The 23,658-nt window shown below is 43.9% G+C and overlaps 1 protein-coding gene across 1 annotated transcript in view; it reads left to right on the plus strand.

The window, feature by feature from the left end:
- Positions 1-379: 379 nt before the first annotated feature.
- SASH1 (SAM and SH3 domain containing 1) overlaps positions 380-23,658 on the plus strand; it is a 189,715-nt gene continuing 166,436 nt past the window's right edge. The window contains exon 1 of the mRNA XM_002690315.6: positions 380-861. Within this exon, the coding sequence (XP_002690361.2) occupies positions 733-861 (129 nt within the window). The 5' untranslated portion in view covers positions 380-732. The remainder of the gene's footprint in view (positions 862-23,658) is intronic.

Below are 23,658 nucleotides of genomic sequence, written 5' to 3' on the forward strand. Positions count from 1 at the left end.
GTGCGTTGTGAGACTCACTGCTTGGGAACTCTTGGGTAGGACTCGCTTAAAGATTAACTTTCTCGAGTTTCTGGGACCAAGACTGTGTCGGTGAATGGCGTGATTGGAAACTTGTGCAGGCGGGAGGCTGCAAGCGGCCGCTCTTTCAACAGGCGATTTGTTCTCCTGTCTGTGGCTCATTTCCATGCAAAGAGCCTGACATCAGAGCACCTTTTGTTGCTAAACGCTTTCTTTAGCGTCGAGGGGAGAGAGTCATGTGGAGCTGGAAGAGCTCATTTTGAAGAGAGGGGGCCGGGGAGTTCCCTCCAAGTTCCCGAGGCAGCTCGGTCACCCGGCGGGGCCGTGCCCAGACGTTCTGGAAGCACTGAGTCGCGTGCCCAGTTAGTCGGTCCCGGCCGCAGGAAGAGACGCCTTTGCAGCGGCGTGCATCGCTGCTGGGGCCGCCAGAGTTCCCCGCGGGTAAACTCAGTGGTGCGAACTTTGCCTCCTGCTGCCCCGCCGCCGAGCCGAGCCGGGGCTGGGAAAGTTTCCGGACTTGTCAGTCGCGCGGCCCGCAGCCACCTAGAGCCGAGGAGCGGCCGCCTGCCCCGGGGGGCCCCCGCCGGGTCGGAGCCCCGGGCCGCGGGGGATGCGGCGCGGGGGCGCGGCTCGGTGGTGACGCGGCGGGCGGGGACCGGCTCCCGGGGCCGGGCGCGCGCGGCTGCGGGGCCAGGGTGCCCCGGGGACCCGGCCATGGAGCAAGACGCGGGAGCCGCCGGCGCGGCGCCCGAGCCGGAACCCGAGCCCGCTTCGGAGCCCGAGGTGGGCGCGGGCATGTCCGAGGCGTTCTCCCGGCTCTGGACCGACGTGATGGGCATCCTGGTGAGTTACCTGGAGGCGCGGGGAGGGCAGGTCGTGGGTCTCCCCGGAGCAGGGCAGCCTCTGGGGGACCTCGCGTTCCTGCGCGCTCGCTGACTCGGCCAGCCCACCCCTTGGGGGTCGTCCTTCTCCGGCTCTAGTTCTTAAGGGGTTAAATTCACAAGGTTTAGGATTTCAAAAACCTAATTAAAAAATAACCAGCCACAGATCAGATCAAAGATAGATGTTTTAAACAATCGGGTGTGGTGTTGCACAGTGTAATCTGGGACACCTGCTGAGAAGTTGGTGTGGAAAAAGAGGAAGAGTCTTTCAAAAGACTGGATGTAAATAAACCGTGTTTGGCTGCTGTGGATTTGGGAAGAGGCTGATTTTACTGATGTTTATTTGTTGTCTGAGCAGGAGAGGAAAACAATTACCTCCTTGCTCAGAACCACAACAAGTTAACTAACATACTCTGCAGTTTTCAATTTGTAGAATTGCAGGATATTTGTTATGTGTTTGGGGCTAAAAACAATAGGGCTTATTTTGCTAAATCTGTATTGTCATGTATTTTGAAATGTCCAGTAACTAAACCCGCCCCTGGATTTGGCATAATTTCTGAAAAATAGTTTTTAGGCATGGAAGATGAAGCTTTAACTTGTTCAGGGTTCAGTGCCTTGAGGAATTAGTAGATTTGCTTCGATGGAGCTGTGGAGAGGCAGGTAGACTAGAATAAGATGTGTGGTAGGTCAGGCACCTTACTCCACACATAAAGTAAGCCTGGCATCTTACTCCACATATAAAAAGTCAACTTCAATGTAAAGATTTGGAATTGGCTGTTGTGGAAGCCAATTGGAAGAGGCTCTGTATTTACTTGGAGATTTTTTTTTTTTTTTTAATAGAAGGAGGTGTAGTTTGTTGAAAGAAGCTCTTTGGGAATGATGAAACCATTTTTACCGCAGTGATTCAGCTCTTGGGCTTTGTAGTGAGTGAGCCTGGATTCAGATCCCAGCCCTCCTATTGACTGACTGCATGGCCAAGGTACCCAGCTGCACTGATGTTCTATTTCATCACCTGAAAAGTGAAGCAAAGAAGATCTGCTTCTTGGATTTTCTGAGATTTAGCTAAGTTGATATATAGCTAGTGCTCAGCATACTAGTGTTAATAGAAGAGGGCGGCAGAGGTAAGTGAGCAAACTCAGGGAAACAGTGAAGGACACGGAAGCCTGGCATGCTGCAGTCCATGGGGTCGCAAAGACTTGGATACACTGAGCAATTGAACAACAATAAGTAATGGCTGTCTATTTTTTTTTTCTTGCAAATAATCTTGTGGCTCATCTTTCCAGAGATCCTAAAAGTCCCAGTTATTCCATCTTTAGGTGTCCTTTGGTATTAATGATTATTCCTATGCCGAGAGCCAGGGAAGGTTGGTCAAAGATTTCTACCTGCTCTTCTCACTCTCTGATATTTTATTTTACTTATTTTTTGAAAGCAGATTTGTTCAGGGAAATACACACTCCATAGACAGAGTGTGGGCCGTCTCACAAGGGCGCTCCAATATTTTAAAAATATATATTGAGAAACACTTCAAGTTATGCTATTTGCCTTTTCTGAACATTACCGATGAATACGGGCCTTCAGTGAAATTCCAGAAAACTCAATGAACATATATAAAAATTGTGGTGATAGACTGTATTTTAAGTTCATCCAGCAGAAGCTTATCTTGCTATTTCTTGCTTAGGTCTCACTCTAAATTTTCAGTCACTGAGAAAATTGGTTTGCATCTTTTAGTAGGGTGTGGGCTGGGGAGGGAAGGCTTGGAGGGGCTCACTTATATTGAAGTGTGGGCTCAGGGTCGTTTGGGGGTGGGGGTGGCATGGAGCACTTTCTGAAGAGTGACTCTCCCTTCCCTGGCAGATTCCAGCACTGTTGGGTCAGTCGTAGCAGAGTGTTCTTTGGCTGAGTTAGAAGACGGGGTGGGGCTCAAAAAGCCCAAACCTGTTATTCAAAAGGCCGATGCAGGAGAAAAGAAAATATGTGCTTCTTACAGAGCTAATATTTAGTTCTATGTGAGGCTGAAAGACGGTTACGGTTGTCCTAAACAGGTAGTGTTCACTCCTGCTTTCCCGTCTTTTATAAGATCTTCTTTTCCTGTAAATCTTGGGCATCAAGATTGTTCCTTAGGCAAAAGGCAGACGCAGAGGACACAGCTTACCTCTCCTCTGTACGGGCCTATGAGAAGTCACTAGGGGAAAAGGATCTTTATTCTGTGTTGAGGATGCTATCATCCAAGTGTTTGTAAGAAACTATCTTTGGAAAAATATATCATGACACAAAACTGACGTCAGACTTTGTCTGTTCTTACAGAGATAAAAGACACCATTTTCTTCATTTTGTATTTAAAATACAGGATTTTACAATCATCTCTCAGCCTAGATGGACGAAGTGACTTGGGCATTGAATACCTTGTTAGAGGCAATGTCAAGCTGGACCCCAGGTTTCTGACTTCCACCAGTCAGGAGCATGTTGCCATGATGCTCCATAGTTAACTGTCCCAGATCAACTTAGTAGAAATGTGATTACATCTGGTATTGTAGGCAAAGGTGATTTGGAAGTTTGTGGACCTGTGGTAAAGAATCCGCCTGCCAATGCAGGAGACTCAAGTTCTATCCCTGGGTCCGGAAGATCCCCTGGAGAAGGAAATGGAAACCCACTCGAGTATTATTGCCTGGAAATACCATGGACAGAGGGGCCTGGCAGGCTACAGTCCTTGGGGTCGCTATAGAGTTGGACACGACTTAGCGACTAAACAATAGCAACAAATTTGGAAGATTCTTTTACCTGATAGCTCAGGTGGTAAAGAATCTGCCTGCAGTGCAGGAGATTCCTGCATCCCTGTGTTCGATTCCTGGGTCGGGAAGATTCCCTGGAGAAGGGATAGGCTACCCACTCCAGTATTCGTGGGCTTCCCTTGTGGCTCAGCTGGTGAAGAATCCACCTGCAATGTGGGAGACCTGGGTTCGATCCCTGGGTTGAGAAGATCTCCTGGAGAAAGGAAAGGCTACTCCCTGCAGTATTCTGGCCTGGAGAATCTCAAAGTCAGACAGGACTGAGGGACTTTCACTTTTTTATTAGAGAACTTCGGAGGGGAGTAAGAGGTAGAAGGGGAATTATACATCCAAGCATCATACTTAGCAGATTTCAGGCACAGTTGCTACTTTTATTTTTTAGATTCTTCTCAGTGTAAAAATATGAACTTCAAAGCCTATTAGGGTTTTTAATTGAATGAGCACAGCTCCCCTTTCCAGAAGGGGCAGTATAACAAGGAACACTCACCATCTGTCTCCCGTTCCCCTCCTCCCCACCCCCCAGCCCGGACCCCCCAGCCCCGAACCCCGACCCCCCCCCACCCCGACCCCCAGTAGATTTTGTTGGTTCTGACCCAGGGGAGGGTGTTACCCCAGAGGCATTGATCTCAGTAAATACAGGGTGGTTGTTTGAGTTCATTAGGGCACATTTTGCATTCAAATTAATTCAGTCCTGCACAGTTCAGCACCAACTAGTTGCTTTTAGATAGTTGTTAACAAAACGCTTATTTAGAGAAGTAACAGTATAATTTATGGCATGAAAATGAGAGTACTGGCATGAATAAAATGCTAACAAGTGAATATATAATAGGGAACCCCTACTTACTATGGATTGTGCAGGCCTAGAGGGCATGGTCCGTATTTTACTCAATTTTCTACCTCCAGGGCTTGGGACTTACTGACTGGCTGCTGAGAACATGATTTTGTTGAGTGAAAAAGGAAAAAAGCTTGTACTCTGAAGTGCAGGAGCCACTTCAAAATATAGTTCTGTACACTCATGCCCTGGCTTATAATGGGGTGCCTTTATGAAGAATAAATTTTCTTTATGCTGAATCTACCACTTGGACAGTTCCAGTGTGCAAACTCAAATCCTGGCACTTTCACTGAAAGCGTATCGGCAAATTGGAAAGTATTTGTAAACCCTGAGCAATTAAACCGTGGTCTTCTAGTCAGATACTCTGTTCTGTTCTCTAACTCGGCAACGTATGGTCTGCTTGGGTTTGCAAAACCTGACACCTTTCAGGATGACATTCTTAGACTTCTGTTGAGATGTACAGAACCAGTTAGAATCCTCTGGGGGTTTACTTTTATTTTTACTCCCTTCTTGTTATTCAGTTGCTCAGTAATGTCCGACGCTTTGAGACCCCACGGACTGCCGCACACCAGGTTTCCGTGTCCTTCACTACCTCCCGGGGTTGCTCAGACTCAGGACCGTTGCGTTGACGACTCCATCTAACCATCTCATCCTCTGTCCCCCTGGTTACAGACAAAACATTCCATTTTCTATTTTGGGGTGGGGGAGCCTAGATTTTTTTTTTTTTTAAGAGTAGGAATTGTTGAGGTTATTAGAAGAGGTGGATCATATTTTCAGCCCCAAGTATCCATTTGGTAAATTGTGACGGTTCATAAAGTTTTCCTCCAATTGGAAGAAGCAGGCATTCAAGACTCCTTTGCTGGGAAGGGAGAGGAAGGGAGTTAGTAAGTAACTATTGTTTGCTAGATCCTGCAAGATGCACCTCCCCCAGACCTTACATTTCCCTGCTGTGTTGCTACAATTTACACCCATTTCCTAGCAATGCTTAGAAAATATCCATTGTGTAGACAAACTCTACACAGATGACCTTCCCCTCTTCTAGTTCCTATGCAGGCTACAGAAAAGTGTAGTAGGTTTATTTAAGTTAATAAACATAATAAATAAACTCTTTAGGTTGTCTGCTAGGTTTATTGTATCTTGCTGATTACTAAAGTCCTCTTTCTTTAAAAGATTCTCCTTCACTCTGTATTTAAGTGTGGGGGAGGGAAGAGGCCTGTGAGATCCCTAGGGGGCTTTTGAAATGCAAACTCCTTTGTACCGAACAGTGTGTAATTTACATATTGTTGGGTGGTGTCTTACCGTAAGCCCTTTAGCTAATGACTTAATTTTAGGTCTTGGAATCTGAGCGTCAGCCCTAGTGTCAAGTATTCTGACTTCATCTTGATTTTATGTTCCTGTTAGGCAGCGGAAAGCCTATGGCTTTTTCATAAGTAGAGAAATTGCAGGGTGATGTATCAGGAGGCACTGACTAAAAGAGACCCTGGACAGGAGCCCTCAACTCCTTCATTTAGATAGGAATGGGAGGGCTTCCGGCAGCAGAGTAGGGGCCAGAGCTCAGACCTCTCAATTTTCAATTATCTGCCAAAGACAGAGTTAAGCCTTATAATTCTGGCTGGGGCCCTTATTTGCTATCAAAAAAGACCCCTGGGGACTTCCCTAGTGGTCCAGTGGCTAAGACTCTGAACTCCCAATGCAGGGGACCCAGGTTCCATCCCTGGATCCCTATTCAGAAAACTAGATCCCGCATGTCACAACTGAGAGTTTGGGTGTAGCAACTAAGACCCAGCAGAGCCAAATAAATAAATAAAATGATCATTTTTTTTAAAAAAAGAGGCCCTGGCACTAAAGTCACAGTGCATATTCCCAGTCTTCCAGCATCTTGCTTTCATGCTTTCTTTGCCGCTCTCTACCTTGAAACATTTTACCCCTTCCACCTGGCTTGTTCTGCATCCTTTTCACCATCCTTGACTCCAGCTTCTGACCAGAGACTGTCACCGTGTTGGGAGAGGGACTGAATCCCAATGGTGGGCGGGGCCCTTCCTGTACTTACTTGGTCTTCTCATTGCCACCGTTGAGCAGTGTTGTCCCCATTTTGCAGTGGAGTTAAATGTGCACATCCTGAATCACACAGATAGTGAACAGGGGAGCTGGGATTTGAATCCCCTGTTACTTCCTGGAAATTAACTCACAGTTGCAGTTTTATAGTTCATTCTTTCACATCTCTACTGGGACACTTATTGAGTATTGGAAGAAAACCGATGACAAAACTAGACAGCCTCTTCAAAAGCAGATACAGCACTTTGGCAACAAAGGTCCATATAGTCAAAGGTATGGTTTTTCCAGCAGTCGTGTATGGATGTGAGAGTTGTACCGTAACAAAGGCTGCTGCTACTGCTAAGTCACTTCAGTCGTGTCCGACTCTGTGCGACCCCATAGACGGCAGCCCACCAGGCTCCCCCGTCCCTGGGATTCTCCAGGCAAGAACACTGGAGTGGGTTGCCATTTCCTTCTCCAATGCATGAGAGTGAAAAATGAAAGTGAAGTCGCTCAGTCGTGTCTGACTCTTAGCGACCCCATGGACTGTGTAGCCCACCAGGCTCCTCCATCCATGGGATTTTCAGGCAAGAGTACTGGAGTGGGGTGCCATTGCTTTCTCCGAACAAAGGCCAAAGAATTGATGCTTTCGAACTGTGGTGTTGGAGAAGACTCTTGAGAGTCCCTTGGATTGCAAGGAGATCAAACCTGTCAATCCTAAAGGAAATCAGTCCTGAATATTCATTAGAAGGACTGATGCTGAAGCTGAAGCTCCAATCCTTTGGCCACCTGATGCAAAGAGCCAACTATTTAGAAAAGACCCTGATTCTGGGAAAGATTAAAGGCAGGAGGAGAAGGGGACGACAGAGGATGAGATGGTTGGATGGCATCACCAACTCGATGGACATGAGTCTGAGCAAGCTCTCGGAGTTGGTGATGGACAGGGAAGCCTGGCATGCTGCAGTCCATGGGGTCTCAAAGAGTTGGACATGACTTAGTGACTGAACAACAGCAAATGGACTGTCAATCTTTCTGCTTACGTTTTTAAGCTAAGTACTAACTGCACATACCCTTGGCTTCCAGAAGGACAAACAGCATCCACCGCTCCTTCCTTAAATACCTAGTTGTGTGGTGCAGTGTGTAGAGTGCTCCAAGGAGGCTGGAGTACAGAGTCGGGGGTGGGGGGTGGTCAGCCATGGTGCTGGTGCAGGCAGGTCAGTCCCAGAGATGCCTTCCACCTTGGGTCCTGGCAGTGAGTAGGTTTCCCTTGAGAGGTGTTCCCCAGTGAGGGCTAAGGAGGAAAGAAGGGAGGAAGGGCCTTCTGGAGAGAGCTGAGGGGAAAAGAGACGGGAGAGCACAGCACACTGAGGTGGGTACTGGGTAGTGAGAGCTGAGGTAGCTGGCATCATTCTGTAGGCTCCAATGAGAAGCCATTGCAGAATTTTAAACTGACATGTGACATGATCACTTTCTAGAAATGTGACTTCTGTGGGTGATGAGTTGGTGATGAATTTGGAAGAAGACTAGTGGTCTAGGCAAGAGAAGATGAGAGGTTAAACGTTTGTGAAATGTACGAGTTTATCTATCATCCGGCTTCTATTCATCTCAATATTTTCCTCTGTAAGTAGTCAAGGATTGCTCCTGATAACTTACTTTTGATAAATTCTTTTCCGCTCAAGAGTAGGCTGGGTTAATGCGAGAGATTTTTAGAGATGTTGTAGTGCTGTAACTTTTTCATTCTAAAGAAAAATTGTCTATCTTGACATATCTACGTGTACACATATCTGCTTACCTGTCTTTGCTTGGGAGTGAATGATTTGTTTCCTTAAAAAGGAGATTTATTATTTATAACTACACACACAATGCTATAACTGAAGGATCTTTAATTCCATCTTTTAAAAGCTAATTCTAAAGGACAGTGAAAGAGAGGGAAATGCTCAGTGTGGCATGTCACGTGTATATGCTCAGTCCTGTCTGACTCTTTGCGGCCTCATGGACTTGTAGCCCGCCAGGCTCCTCTGTCCATGGGATTTTTCAGGTAAGAACTGGTTGTCATTTCCTTCTCCAGGAGATCTTCCCTACCCAGAGCTTGAACCTGAGTCTCTTGCATTGGCAAGTGGATTCTTTACCACTGAAACACTTGGGTCGAAGAATACTTGATGCTTCAGACTTAACCATCATAATCCCGCTATTATATGATGAGTTTATCCATAGTTTACACACATTCTTTTTTAGGGTAGGAATAAAATTGATTTCAAAATAATGAATTTAGATGTGTAGAGGCTAAAGCTCTAAGAATTAACTGTACCTTTTAATACCAGTGTAAGACTATAAGCAGTAAACCTTCAGACTAATTTTGAGATAAAATGTATTTTTATGATGACTTGGAATTGTTTCTCAAATAAACGTATACTAATTTGCTAATTAACTTAATTTGGTCAGGACACCTGGAATGTGTGGGTCTGCCGGTCGTTAGCTTTGCTCCTAGCCAGCTGCCTAGTGTCCCCCCTTTTGTTTCATAAGATGTTTCACTGGATAGCATTAATTCTTTATGAGTTGAGATGCTTCCTGGAGATAACTTAGCTTGTATTTTTTCTTGCTTGTCAAGTCCTGTAATAGAGAATCCGGCACGGAGGCTGGAGACTCAGGCATTGGAGTATCTTAGAGACAGAACCTCTCTGCAACCCGTATTCTTTCTTTTCTGAAGGGACTTCCTCTTGTTTTTCAACTTTCTAAGCTGATTGGTGCAAACACGGATACGTTTGCGTTTATAATGATTGCTCTATAGAGTTTAGTTCTGTGTGTCCATAGAGATACTTGGCAGCTCTCCTTGGTGTCTGTGATGCAGATTTGGTTCATGGTTGGTTCTGTTGCTTCATCCACTGCTTGTTTGGTTTTACAGCAAGCAGTGAATGAGGAAGGTCCAGTGTGTCCACACATCACTCTGCGCCTGTTACGGCTTCATTTTCTGTCCTGGTTTGAAGATTTGAAAGTGGAATTAAAAGTGAAAGAAAAATAATGCCTATAATTGTAATCTTAACTAAAAGTATTATTGAAGGGCAGAAGAAAAACTTTTTTTTTTTAGTTTAGTGTGTATCCTTAATCTTGGTTACTTTCAAAATGTATCCTAATTTTGTGGACTTGATGACTTTTGCCTAAGACTTCTTATCAACCAACACATTTTTTTCACACTCGAGGTAAAAAATGTTTTTATGCTTTTTTGGGCACTCTTAAAAATTGAGTGTTTCAATATTATTTGTTATTAAGAAGAAAGGTATATTCTAGTTTAAGAATAAGTATCTTTGCTATAGGCTTACATTCATTTTCAGAGGGTTTAAAGGACTCTTTATAACTTTAAAGGATTTAAAGTTATCGTTATAAGATAACTGCTTCTTGGCCTTTTGGCTAAAATGGAGTCTTGTAGTATGAGGGCTTCCAGGTGGCACCATGGTACAGAATCTCCTGCTAATGCAGGCAATGCAGGAGACACAGTTTCAATTCCTGGATCAGAAAGATCCACTTCCTGGAGTAGGAAATGGCAGCCCACTCCAGTATTTTTGCCTGAAGAATTTCACGGATAGAGGAGCCTTGTGGGCTACAGTCCACGTGGTCGCAAAGAGTTGGACATGACTGAGCACAGACATGAGATAAAACGTTAACAATTATACAAGTGTCCTTGTTTGAAAATATGCAGGGTTAAAAATTTTTTTTTAAGCAAAACAGTAGTGAGATACCCCTGCACACCTATAACAATTGCCAGAGTCTGGAACACTGACCACATCAAATGCTGAAGAAGATGAGGAACAACTGAAACTCTTGTTCACTGCTGGTGAGAATGAAAAATGGTACAGCCACTTTGGAAGACCATTTGGTGGTTTCTTACAAAACTAAGTCTTATTCTCACCATCCAGTCCAGCAATTGCACTCCTTGGTGTTTGCCCAAAGAAAGTGAAAACTTAGGTCCTCCACACAAAAAACTGCATACATCTATTTATAGCAACTTTATTCATAATTGCCCAAACCTGGAACCAACCAAAATGTCTTTCAGTAGGTGAATGGACAAGTAAAGCTTGGTGGAAATTATCTAGGGATAAAAACAAATGAGCTATCAAGCCATTAACAGATGTGGAAGAACCCTAAATGCTTATGACTAAGTGAAAGAAACCAATCCGAGAAGATTTTTGATTCTGACTATATGACAGTTTGGAAAAGGCAAGACTATGGAGACATTGAAAAGATCAGTGGTTGCCAGGGTTGGGGGAAGGGACGGATGAAGAGGTGGAGCTTGGAGAATTTTTATAATGATGTTCAACAGCAAGAGTGAATCATGTTGCATGCTTTGGATTTGGGGTGATTATGCTGTGACAACGTAGGTTGTAACAAATGTACTCACCACTCTAATGTGTCTGATGGATTTATTTCAATACCCCAAGCAATTCTCAGATTTTCAGTGGACACTGAGTTTCCCACAAATTTAATTCAAATCTGACATTTTTCTGCTAGTGTTAGGTCTTGCTATCTACTAGCTCAGTCCCAAAGACTGCCCCTATTACAGTTGCCAATCGCAAGTCCAGATTGTTATGTGTGGTTTCGATTGGCTGGCTACTGGGTTCCATTAGTTTGCTAGAGCAGCACTCAGAACTTGGGAAACCCAATTTACTTGCTAAATCAACCAGTTTTTACTTACTGGATTATGGGATTATAAAGAGATATAACTTAGGAACAGCCAGTTGGAAGAACCTTGCTTAGGGTTAGTATGTGGGGAGAGGGTAGAGCTTCTGAAACCGTTGACCTCAGGCTGGGACTTGACCCGTGTACCAGGACTCGGACCCACAAGGCCAGGACTTGAACACAGCCAAAACCCAGTTTGGGACTCTAACCCACGCGGCTAGGACTCGAACCCAGTCAAAACCCTGCTTGGGACTTGACCCAATAATCTTTTAATTAGAATTACTCACATGTTCCTTTGTGTCTTTGCACAGAAGGAATTCAGTGAGAAACAAAGTGATTGGTAAGAAGTGGATTTATTCAGAGAGAAACATAGTCCACAGAGTGTGGGCCATTGCAGAGGGTGAGTGGGCCCTAAATTGTGGCATGGTTAATTTTTATGGGCTGGGTAAATGAGTGGATGGAGAAGGAAATGGCATCCCACTCCAGTGTTATTGCCTGGAGAATCCCAGGGACAGGGGAGCCTGGTGGGTTGCTGTCTATGGCGTCGCACAGAGTCGGACACGATTGAAGCGACTTAGCAAGCAAATGAGTGGAAGGATTATTCCAACCTTTTTTGGGGAAAGCATGGAGATTTCCAGAAATTGAGCCACTGCCCACTTTTTGGCTTTGCTGATCGGCCTTGGAACTGTCCTGGCAATTGCTGATGTGTTACAGTGAGCGTATACTGAGGACCAAGGTCTAGCTGAAGTTGACTTGTCTGCCATCTTGGACCCTTTTGATTCTAATCAGTTGATGTTGTGTCCTCCGGCTGTGTCATTCTTTCAAAGATTGTGCCCTGCTCCCTTCTCTCCTGTTTCACTTCCATGTTCTTTCGGGCACCTCGGGCACCTCTCTCCTTGAATATCCATGTAGTCACCAGTCCAGCAGCTCTCTGAACTCTGTCCTTTTAGGTTTTTATGGAGGCTTCATTATATAGGCAGGATTGGCCTTTGGTTACTGCACTCAATCTCTAGCCCCGCTTCCCTTCCAGGATACCGAGAATGAGATAAGACTGCAAGTTCCTAGTTTCTAATCACTTGGTCTTCTTGGTGGCCAGCTCCATTCCGAGACTCTCTAGGAGCCCCAGCCTAAGTCACCTCATTAACAAAAATTCAGATGCCTCTGAAGGGACCCCTAATGAATGACACAAGATGCTCCTATCATTCCAAATTCAAGAGTTAGGAGCCCTGTGCCAGGACTGGGAAGAAGACCAACTATCTATTTCTTTTAAGTCACAACGTAATTGTAGGGGCTACTGATAATGAGGGAGGCTATGCATGTTTGGGGGCAGGAGACATATTGAAAATCTATGTTTCCTTTAATTTTGCTGTGAGTTTGAAGCTACTAAACGATGAAGTCATAATACAATATAATTAGATTTTTTTGTTTGTTTTATCAAGAGAAGAGGAACAGGATAAGCACATTTAGAAACAAGAAAAAATTGTTTGAACACCTCTTAGAAAACTGAAAGTTTGTTTTGTAGGGGAATAAAGAGCAAAGGAAGCAGTTCAGAGTGGCTTTAGAGCTTGGCTTCAGCATTTCGTGACCTAAGCAAGCTCCTTAACTGTTCTGTGCCTAGGTTTCCTCATCAGTAAAATGAGGACGATAGCCACTTACATCATTGGGTCTGGTCAGATTAATTCAGTCCCTAGAACTGTGCATGGCATATGGGAAGCAGATCATAAATGTTATTTATTATTAGCTGTTAATAGGTAAATGTTTAGTTGGAGTGTGAATTAATTTCTCTTCACGCTCATCTTTAAGTGGAGGGGTGGTCTGATACCACATGTTCAATTTAGGATTGATATTAACTATTGATTTAATTTGTTTTAATTTAACTTTTTTTTTGATGATTTAATGTTTTTAATGTTTGCCAAATGTCCTTTTTAGAATACAAAATTTAAAAACAAATGCATAAATTATTTCAAAGTATTAAACTTCATGTTTCACTTTAGGAAACTGGTGTTAAAAATGTTACGTGTACTTAAGAGAGAGAATGTATGGGACTTGTGAATAAGAAGGGTTTTCTGGAGGCAGGAAGGTATTTGTAATGAAAACATATTTTCAGCTTAAATGGTTGTACAGATTGCTATTTTTCAGTTCTCCTTGTGACTAAGTGGCAGAATAGCATGAGATCTTTTTGATAGTTGACTTCTTAGAAATGTGTAAAATATGAAAAATATCCACTTAACTAATGATTTTATTTTTTGAGTTCTGGACCCATGTAACTGTACTAAATCTACTTTGAGTATCTTGAAATGTTTTTGTGAAATATTTCCCCAGGGTTTTGTTGATTTAACCACTGTTTTTGCCCAGGTTGCTAAGCATTCATTCTGTGTTTTTACATCTTGGTTTTCCATCTCCAATCAAGAATTTATAAAAGCATCATATGGTAGTGTCCCCACCAGAGCCCAGAGCAACCTGCAGACACATTATCAGTGTGAACTTGATAGAAAATGAGATTCTTTGTGCTTCAAGGAAGACTGTTATTATTATTAATCATTATTAGATAATATGCCACTTAGGTACATTTTAATTTAGGGAATGACTTCATTATGCATTTATAGAAAACGTGAAACTTTGAGAAAGTCTATAAAGATGAACAATTTTATGTTGGAAAGATAAGACATCATTTTTAAAGCAGATTTTATCATGAAATACAATTTTACTGAGAACTTTCCACAAAAAATGGAGCCTTAGGACATAGTCTGCTGGGGAAAGGTCGTTACTGCTTCTGCAGCATTTTGCTTCTACTTACGTAACATGTGGTATCCAGGTGATGACTTAATGAAAGCCTCTCATAACACTGGTGCATGGTAGTGATTTGCCCTGATTAAGATATTATGAAATGGAGGCTATGCAATGAGCAATAAAGTAAATAGGTGTCAAAAGATACATGAAAGATACAATGAAATCTATGTGATGTTACTTTAGCACTAGCAGAGAATTATGTACTATTTCAACACACCAGAACGTCCGCTGGTAACCCCCTCATTCTGTGTCAAAGAACTCCTCAGCTTGTCAGGTCACTGAAAGACTGCACATCCCAGAGCTTGTGTCTTTAGAAAACAGGATCTCTTCCAGGTAGAAGAGCTTCCATAGGAACCTGAGGAGAGTCAAGTAGAATGAATATACTCCTTAAGCATCAGGAGATTTTTCAGCAAGTCACATCCCTTACTCTAAGTACTGCTCATGGAGATTAGGTGATAATACTTACATAGGCATGTAACTCCTTAGGTTTCATAGTGTGTCCTTACATGCATCGGCTGGTTTAATGCCCTTACAGCTACTAGAAACCCAGTTTGTTGGCAACCACAATTCGCTAGTCGGTGAGTAATCCAGGATTCCTGGTTTTCTTTTCAAACACACTGACATTTCACTGCCCGAACTTCAATACCCATAATTCAGCAATTTCTGATTGTGGCTTCTGCACATTCTAGGCCTCTAAGTTCATCTATTTGATCTGTGAAATAAAGGTGAAACACTGAAGTTATATCTTTGCAAATATTTTCAAATGCTTCTCTGAAGTCAACCTGACCGAGCTGGTTGTGGACTCCACTATTCTTTGATCTGAGTTTGGAGGGAAAGCCAGAAGGTGATGCCCGGTCAGCGTTTGCCCATTTTCCATCCAGGTTGCCTGGTCCCTGAGGTCATGAATGCTATATTGTGGGTCAGTGTGGCAAACACTCAAGACTGCAGGCTCGTGTCTTCTGAGGAGGCAGAGAGAAGCACAGACATCTGGTGGCTCATTGTTACCAGCTTGCCACGAATTCTAGAAAAGCCAAAGTTTAGTTCTCATGACTTCCAGTTTGTTCTTCTACTGTGGAAAACAGGAAGATCCACTTTCACAGACTCCTGTTGTCAGCCAAAAAGTTTTTCAAGCTGCAAAACTTTTTCAAGCAAGTTTTTCAAGCTGCAGTTTGGTTTTATGATACTAGATTTGTCTGTATATATTTTTTAAAATCAAGATTTTTAAAAAGACACACACTGTTCATTTGTATACCTGTTGACTTACTTGCAGACAAGTTTCAGGGCATTCTGTTTCAAGTTCTCACATATAAAGAAGAAAATCCTGGGTGAGAGTTGCTCGAGGGCGCTGGTTATAGATGGTTCTCCAGAGGATCAGCCAGATACCAAGTGAACAAGCCAAAGCAAGATTGGTTTAAATCCTGAATTTGCTAGTTAGGTCAAGATAAGTCAGTCCTGAATTATGCAATGTGGTTGGCAGCAGGTGCTGATAAGTTTCCAAATGTTGTTTTGGTAGAAAAGTGACTTAGCAAAATGAATGAGGGCTGGGGTCAGTGGCAGGCTACCTTCTGGTGTCCCCTGAAGATCTGAATCAAAACAAGTTTTCTTAGTGCAGAGAAAAGCATGCTGGTGCTGCAGCAGTGTCTTGGAGGTGATTAATAGTCACCACTGTACAACTGGGGTTATAGCCAACACTGAAATATCTTTTAAAACTAAAAGTGATCACCTTTTTTTCTTGTATTTTTAAGGCACTACTTCTTAGACCATTAGCAGTCAATTAATTGGTTCTTTGGCTTCTGGTTTTCTAATGCTTTGTGTGTCTGCTGTCCTATTACCCTGCTGTAAACTATTATTTTAAAAATAAAAGCCTATGTTCTTTGTGGCAGTGTAGAGAGAGCATGCAGATAGAATCAAATTTTTTTTTTCCTGCAAACCAAAGGAGCTTAGAAATTCAGTTGTCAGCAGATTCTTTGGAGGACTTCCTTTATTGATTCCTACACAGCTCTACATTCCTCGCTTCCTTGAAGCTTCAGAACTCACTGGATAGAACAAAGAACATTTTACAGTTTGTTACCCAGTCAACCATTGTAATTTTTTTTTCTCCCTCAAGGAATTTGGAGGTTATATTTTTGTGATGTAGTTGGAACATTCTTTCAAACCTGACTGCTGTAAAGACTTGTTTTTAATGCCATTTTAGCAAAGCTGCTATGGAGCAAAAAGATACTAGTAATAAGAGCAATAATGTTGTTGGCAGCTGATGTAGATTGACTGATTGATCATGTACTACGTGCCAAACATTCTGCTAAGCTCTTTTCATGCATTATCTCATTCCATTGTCCCTATAGTCCTGTGAAGTGGTGGTGTGGGTTGAATTGTATCCCCCCAAAGAAGATGTGTTAAAGTCTGGACCCTCAGTCTTAATCTCAGAATGCAGCCTTATTTGAAATTAGGGTCTTTGCAGGTTTAATCAGGTTAAGATGAGGTTGTTGAGAGTGGGCTCTAATCCAAAGTGGGGAAATTTGGACACAAAGGCATCCACAGAGGGGAGATGCTGTGAAGACCCATGTAGACAGAGAGAAGTTCATGAAAATAGAGGATGACAGTGATGTGTCTATTAAGCCATGGAATGTCAAAGATTGCTGACAAAACACTGCAAGCTAGGAAGAGGCAAAGAAGGATTCCCCTACAGGTTTCAGAGGGAACATGTGAAACCTTGATTTGGGACTTCCCGCTTCTAGAACTGTGAGACACTGTTTCTAAGTCACCCAGTTTTGGGTACTTTGGAATGCAGCAGCCCTAGGAAGCTGATCCAGGTGGGTGTGCTGGGTGTGTAGGGGAGCAGCTGCTGGGAAGAGGAGGCAGGTATAAAGAAAGCAAAACTTCTTCTAGTTTTAATACTTTGCAAGGACCAACACCTTGACCGGGAGGAGAAGGAAAGTTGACAAGGTAGAGAAGCAGTGAGCTTCAGTAAGAAACTGACGTGGGCAGCACAGACACCTGTGCAACAAACGCTGATTGGGTTTGGGTGGACTCCACCAGGGATGAGGAAGACAGGTTCCTCTGTCCCTCTTCCAAGTGCTAGGGAGTGAAAACAGGGCCAGAGTCGAAGGAGGTGTTTGCTTGGTGAAGGTCCAGCATTTCCCATCTGATGAGCCGAGGAATGAAATGGATGGGAAATTGCCTTGTACCCCAAGTTCCCATTAAATAAACCCTCAGGCCAGTTCCTTCAACTTTTCCCTCTTCTCACCATTATTATTACTCTCTCTCTCTGTATATCTAGTCAGGAAGAGACTATATATAATACCTTCCCTCTTTGCTCTGCAGTGGTAGAATTGAATGACTCCTCCAAAGAGGACAACACTTCCTTGTCCCTGCCCCCATCTCAACCATTACCCTGAAGAGAAGTTGGGAGAGGGTGCAGAGACAAAACAGACTGTCATTCTAGGTGGGGGCCAATGAGCTCGGGGTGGGGAGAAGGGTCAGAGAATCTGGCAAAGGGTTTTGGGGGGGATTGCGTCTACGTGGCCCCAGGAATGTTAGTGGTGATATTTGTAAATATCAGGTCATGTTTCACCCTTTGGGCTCACCCATTGTGTTTTCTGCCCTCTGTCCTTCAGAGGGAGATGAATGATGGTGTCCCACAGGGACTGTGTTGGGAGAGGAGTGACAGAGGCTTCTGGCAGGAGGAGAAGGGGAAGACAGGGGATGAGATGGCTGGATGGCATCACCAACTCAATGGGCACAAGTCTGAATAAACTCCGGGAGTTGGTGATGGACAGGGAGGCCTGGTGTGCTGCAGTCCATGGGGTGGCAAAGAGCTGGACACGACTGAGCAACTAAACTGAACTTAACCGATGGAGGTTTCTGGATGAAAATGTTACCTCCACTTGAAGCTTCTCCTTACACCACTCTGCTCTCCTGGTCTCTGAGCCAGTGTCAACTGCTGTAGTATCTTAGCTATGACGCCCAATTTGAGGAGTCAGAAACCATTCCTTATGGAATTGCTGAGGGTCAGGAATGGAAGTATGGAGAAAATGGAAACAATATATAGTGTGTTTTATTTTAATCTCCGTGACTTTTTTGCTGAACATTTTAGTTAAAATCTTACGGGATTTTCATCCTAAAAGGTTTAGACCCTGGGATAAATTAGTTTTAATTCCCACCAATTGTTCAGAATAAATGCTTTGAGAGAACTGTTCTTTGTAAAGTACAATAAAAATGGATAGCTAGAAAAATTAAATTTCCTATATCATCTGTAGCCCATCCTGTTAGTGATGGACTGCTCCCCATAGTACATGATCATAGATTACATTTCCAACACTAGTTCAATGATTCAAGCCAAAACCTTCATCACTTCCCTTTGGAGACTATTACACAGCCCAGTAGACATCCTATTAAGAAACTTCTGATTTGCAGAGGAAAAGGGAAATTTTAAAGCTGAGACTGAGAAGGAAGATGATTCACGGTCCCAAAGGAAGAGGGCTCCAGAAATTTTCAGAGATGGCCCCCAGCTGCCACTTCTTCTGAAAACAGACTCACCCCAGGGCTGGGGGAAGTCAGTGGAGTAAGCGCTTGGAACAAAGTGCAGTCCCTTCAAAAACTGACAGAAGAATCAGTAATTTAAAATCAAGCTCAGCAATGGGTAGAAAAGGGTTTAAGAAACCTCATTAATGTGATATGATGTTAAAAATGCAAAAGTTGGCTGTCCTGAGCATGCTTAGAGTTTGTGATTCACTATCTAAGAAGAATATAAAACCAGAAATTGCTGTAGTTGGGGCAGGAAGAGACTCAAGGCCGAAAGGAAGGTTCTCTTGGTGCAAGGTCGAGGTGAGAGTCCCTTCTGGCTGGTGGCTCTATCTGTGCATGAAAGGCTTGCTGACAAAGTGATTGGGTGAGTATTGTTTCCAGGAGTTTTGACAGCAACAAACACTGCAAAATAGTAACAGTGAAATGTGAAGGGAACACAATTTCAATACAGGGGTCGCCCCAACCCTCCATCCCCCACCCCACACACTATCACCCACCTTCCCATCCAAAAGTAGAGTGTTTCTGGCAGTTTTCATAAGCTGACCTCCTGCGTTGAGAGCGAAGAGTCTTAGCCACTGGACCACCATGGAACTCCAAAACTTTTTAAACGTAGGGCCCCGATCGGTCTTCTCAGTTTTCTTGAAATTTCCAAATCCCAAATTTCTCATCTGATCAATTAGAAAAGGCCTTCAGTGTTCCCTCTCCCGCTTCCCGTGTGATGACCTTGTGTTGACTTCTAAGATTAGACGTATTTTCACACTGACCTCATTGCTTCTCTCAGGAAGCACAGTGACGAAAAGCTGCAAGCTCACTATTGTAAGATGTCATTTGGCTGGAGTCCCCTGTGCTCAGCTGACCCACGTGGGCAGACAGGACTGTTCTCAGCTTCTTGAGAAACCAGACCCCCACATCAGACCCTGTGGTGGTGGGAGAATTCACGCCTGGAAGAGGCAGATTCCACCATCCAAATGATTGTTGATGGCAAGGGGAAGAGCTTTTTTCCCAGGCTGCTATCTCTAGTTGGTATAAACCATAGCATAAATGCAGTCTCTGGTATTCAAAAGTCTGATTCCAAATAATATTTACATGAAACTTCATGTATAAGAGCCTTAGTGGGGAAATAATTGCCAAACTTAATTAAATGTCTCAAAAAAAACCCCAAAACCCTCAAATACCTCTGTGTTACTGTTCATAAAAATAAAGACTTTACAGATAGTGGCATCCCTGGGCTTTGTTTAGACAATTAATTCTCTAATTTTGGTGCTTGTAATACTAGCTAGGCTCCAATCATTGGTGATGGACAGGGAAGCCTGGTGTGCTGCAGCCCATGGGGTCTCAAAGAGTTGGACACGACTGAGCGACTGAACTGAACTGAACCTGAATACTGGCTAAGATTGTTACTGAGCATCTGCTGTGTGACAGGCACTATGCTAAATGCCATCGGGGGTTATTGCTTTTCATCTTGTCACACTGCTGTTGAGATGAGATGAGATGCAGGTGCTGGCATTATCACCCCATTTTACAGATGAGGTCGAGTGAGGTTAGGTATCATGTAAGGGTCAGGGGCTTCCCAAGTGGTGTAAGTTGGTAAAGAACTCATCTGCCAATACAGGAGACATAAGAAACGCGGGTTCGGTCCCTGCGTTGGGAAGATTCTCCTGGAGAAGGAAATGACAACCCACTCCAGTACTCTTGCCTGAAGAATCCCATGGACAGAGGAGCCTGGCAGGCTGCAGTCCCTGGGGTCGCGCAGAGTTGGTCGCAACTAAAACAACCAAATTCTTTCTTAGGCTTAAAGCATAGGAGAGATCACGTCAGTCTTAAAACAGTTGCGTGAAGCCATGCCCATTCTGACTTGTAAGTCCTAGTCATCCGAGGCATTGCTCAGCCTTGGCCCTTCAGTGGTGCTGCTGCCCCAAAAGCTGTGGAGCCAAGGCCCTGCTCGAGTGTGCAGGGACACAGAACAAAGCACACCACTCCTGTTTACATCCTTGGCCTGGGCCACCCGTTTCTCTGTAGCCAGCAGGATTTCCTCAGGAAGCTGTCCTGGCAGAGGGCGGGCCGGGACTGACCAGGATGTGATGATCGCAGCCCCCTCTGCCCTCCAGGCTCTGCGCTGAGGTCAGGCCCCGATCTGTGTCTGGACCCACCCTTTCCAGTGCTCCCGCTCAGACTTGGGAGAGGGGAGTTGGTGGGAAGACACTGAGTTTCTGCCCCCCGGGCACCCAGCTCCGGTTTGCTATTTCATGCTCCAGCATGAAGAACTGGGGTAAAGAGCTTGGCAGGGGACACCTTCAGAGGCCACTAGAGCCACAGTCAGGGTCTCCAGGCCTCAGCTTTCCCCACAGGGCCACAAGTGGTCCCTCCAGTGCTGAGCTGTGATCCCGGCCTCGGACAGAAAGGATGGCTTGGATGATGTATGACTTCATTTGGCCTGGCCAAGCACCCAGGGATGGGCTTCCTCAATTGTGGTTGGAAGGATGATTTAGCCGTACACCTGTGTGTGTAGCTTGGGCGTCAAGATAACTAGCTGTCACTTTTATTTAAAAATATAATGGAGGGGAGCCTTCTGTGGAAGGCCTTAATAGATGACTTTATAATTTAGATAAGCAGTAAGGCAATGGCACCCCACTCCAGTACTCTTGCCTGGAACATCCCATGGACGGAGGACCCTGGTGGGCCGCAGTCCATGGGGTCGCTAAGAGTCGGACACGACTGAGCGACTTCAATTTCACTTTTCACTTTCATGCATTGGAGAAGGAAATGGCAACCCACTCCAGTGTTCTTGCCTGGAGAATCCCAGGGACAGGGGGGCCTGGTGGGCTGCCGTCTATGGGGTCGCACAGAGTCGGACATGACTGAAGCAGCTTAGCAGCAGCAGCAGCAAGGTTAGCTAAGATTTGTTAACATACCGAACTGCTGTAAGTCCACACTACTAAAATGGTGAAGTCAGGTTTTGGGGTAAACAGGTGTGGGTTTGAAGCCTGGGTCTGTGCTTCATGAGCTATGTGACAAATGGACACATTTGTCACCTCCCTGAGTATCTGTTCTCATTGGTATGGTGGAGTCAGTAAAACCTACATTGTCTTGAATGTTTTAAGTAAATAACATGTGAGAATACTGACATATAATGTAGATGTGTATCCTGTCTATGTATATGGCTATATACCTATATATAGATAGATTTATACGTATATATATATTTATAAATACCTGTATATTTGGAAAACTCAGCAGTGGCCACAGGACTGGAAAATGTCAGTTTTCATTCCAATCCCAAAGAAAGGCAATGCCAAAGAATGCTCAAACTACCGCACAATTGCACTCATCTCACATGCTAATAAAGTAATGCTCAAAATTCTCCAAGCCAGGCTTCAGCAATACATGAACCGTGAACTTCTTGATGTTCAAGCTGGTTTTAGAAAAGGCAGAGGAACCAGAGATCAAATTGCCAACATCTGCTGGATCATGGAAAAAGCAAAAGAGTTCCAGAAAAACATCTATTTCTGCTTTATTGACTATGCCAAAGCCTTTGACTGTGTGGATCACAACAAACTGTGGAAAATTCTGAAAGAGATGGGAATACCAGACCACTTGACCTGCCTCTTGAGAAACTTATATGCAGGTCAGGAAGCAACAGTTAGAACTGGACATGGAACAACAGACTGGTTCCAAATAGGAAAAGGAGTACGTCAAGGCTGTATATTGTCACCCTGCTTATTTAACTTCTATGCAGAGTACATCATGAGAAGTGCTGGGCTGGAAGAAGCACAAGCTGGAATCAAGATTGCCGGAAGAAGTGTCAATAACCTCATATATGCAGATGACACCACCCTTATGGCAGAAAGTGAAGAGGAACTAAAAAGCCTCTTTGGTGAAAGTGAAAGAGGAGAGTGAAAAAGTTGGCTTAAAGCTCAACATTCAGAAAACGAAGATCATGGCATCGGGTCCCATCACTTCATGGGAAACAGATGGGGAAACTTCATGGTATTCCATAATGTTGTGAGCACAAGTGGCAGCTGTTACTGCTAAGAGAAGTCGCTGAGTTCTGAATGCACTGCACAGATGCTCTTCTTTATTTGGCAATATTGTCCTATAGGCAGATACCTCCATTCTGGGGCACAAAGAAATGTAGTAATTTGCTTTTTTGAGATCAGAACCTAGGATCTTAATCATTGCACCGTATTGGTTCTTCCCTTGACAAAAATGGGAAAGGAAACTGCAAACAAAAGCAAACCAAGAAAAACCTACACAAACATAGATAAAAAAATTTGTTAAGTAACAAATAGCATTTTTCTTTTTGTAAATGGAAGGTGGAGGTGAGGAAAGGATGTAGGGAAAGATCAAGTGATCTCTCAAATGTCTCCTTCTAGACAGAGTATTCTGTGGTCTTTTAAGTTTATCTGGACATCCTTTATTGAAAAAGAAATTGTGGAACATGGATAAAATCCAACAGGTGGGTGTTTTTGCTATCATCAGAGATCTAAAGATAGTTGGCAAGATTTGGACTCAGGAACAAATTCATACAGAAGTAGTCTGTGAAAAGTTTTGAAATGTTAGTCCCAGACACTCATCTTCAAGTTCTTCTTATTTGAGTGTGATGGGCTGAGATGTTTCCATCTCAGATTTTTCCTAGGTGGCTCCTTGGTAAAGAATCATCTGCCAGTGCAGTGGGTGCAGGCTTGATCCCTGAGTAGGGAAGATGCCCTGGAGGAGGAAATAGCTACTGACCCCAGCATTCTTGGCTGGGAAATCTCATGGCCAGAGGAGCATGGCGGGCTATAGTCCATGTGGTTACAAAGAGGTGGACACAACTTAGTGACTAAACAGCAGCGGCAGCAGCTGCTCACAGAACTTTCTCTGTGAATCTAATATAACCAAATGATTTGGCATTATTAAACTAGGTCATTTATGACCTGGATATACAGAATGTCTTGAAACGGTCCTCACTCTTTTTTTTTTTTTTGGTAGGTTTTAACCTTTTATTTTTCTCTTAACTTTTTTGAAAATTTTTTCTTTTTTTTCTTACTTTATAGTTAATTTATACTTTGTGACCCCATGGACTATACAGTCCATGGAATTCTCCAGGCCAGAATACTGGAGTGGGTAGCCTTTCCCTTCT

This window comes from Bos taurus, chromosome 9 (genome assembly GCF_002263795.3).
Source record: "Bos taurus isolate L1 Dominette 01449 registration number 42190680 breed Hereford chromosome 9, ARS-UCD2.0, whole genome shotgun sequence".
Taxonomy (NCBI): Eukaryota; Metazoa; Chordata; class Mammalia; order Artiodactyla; family Bovidae; genus Bos; species Bos taurus.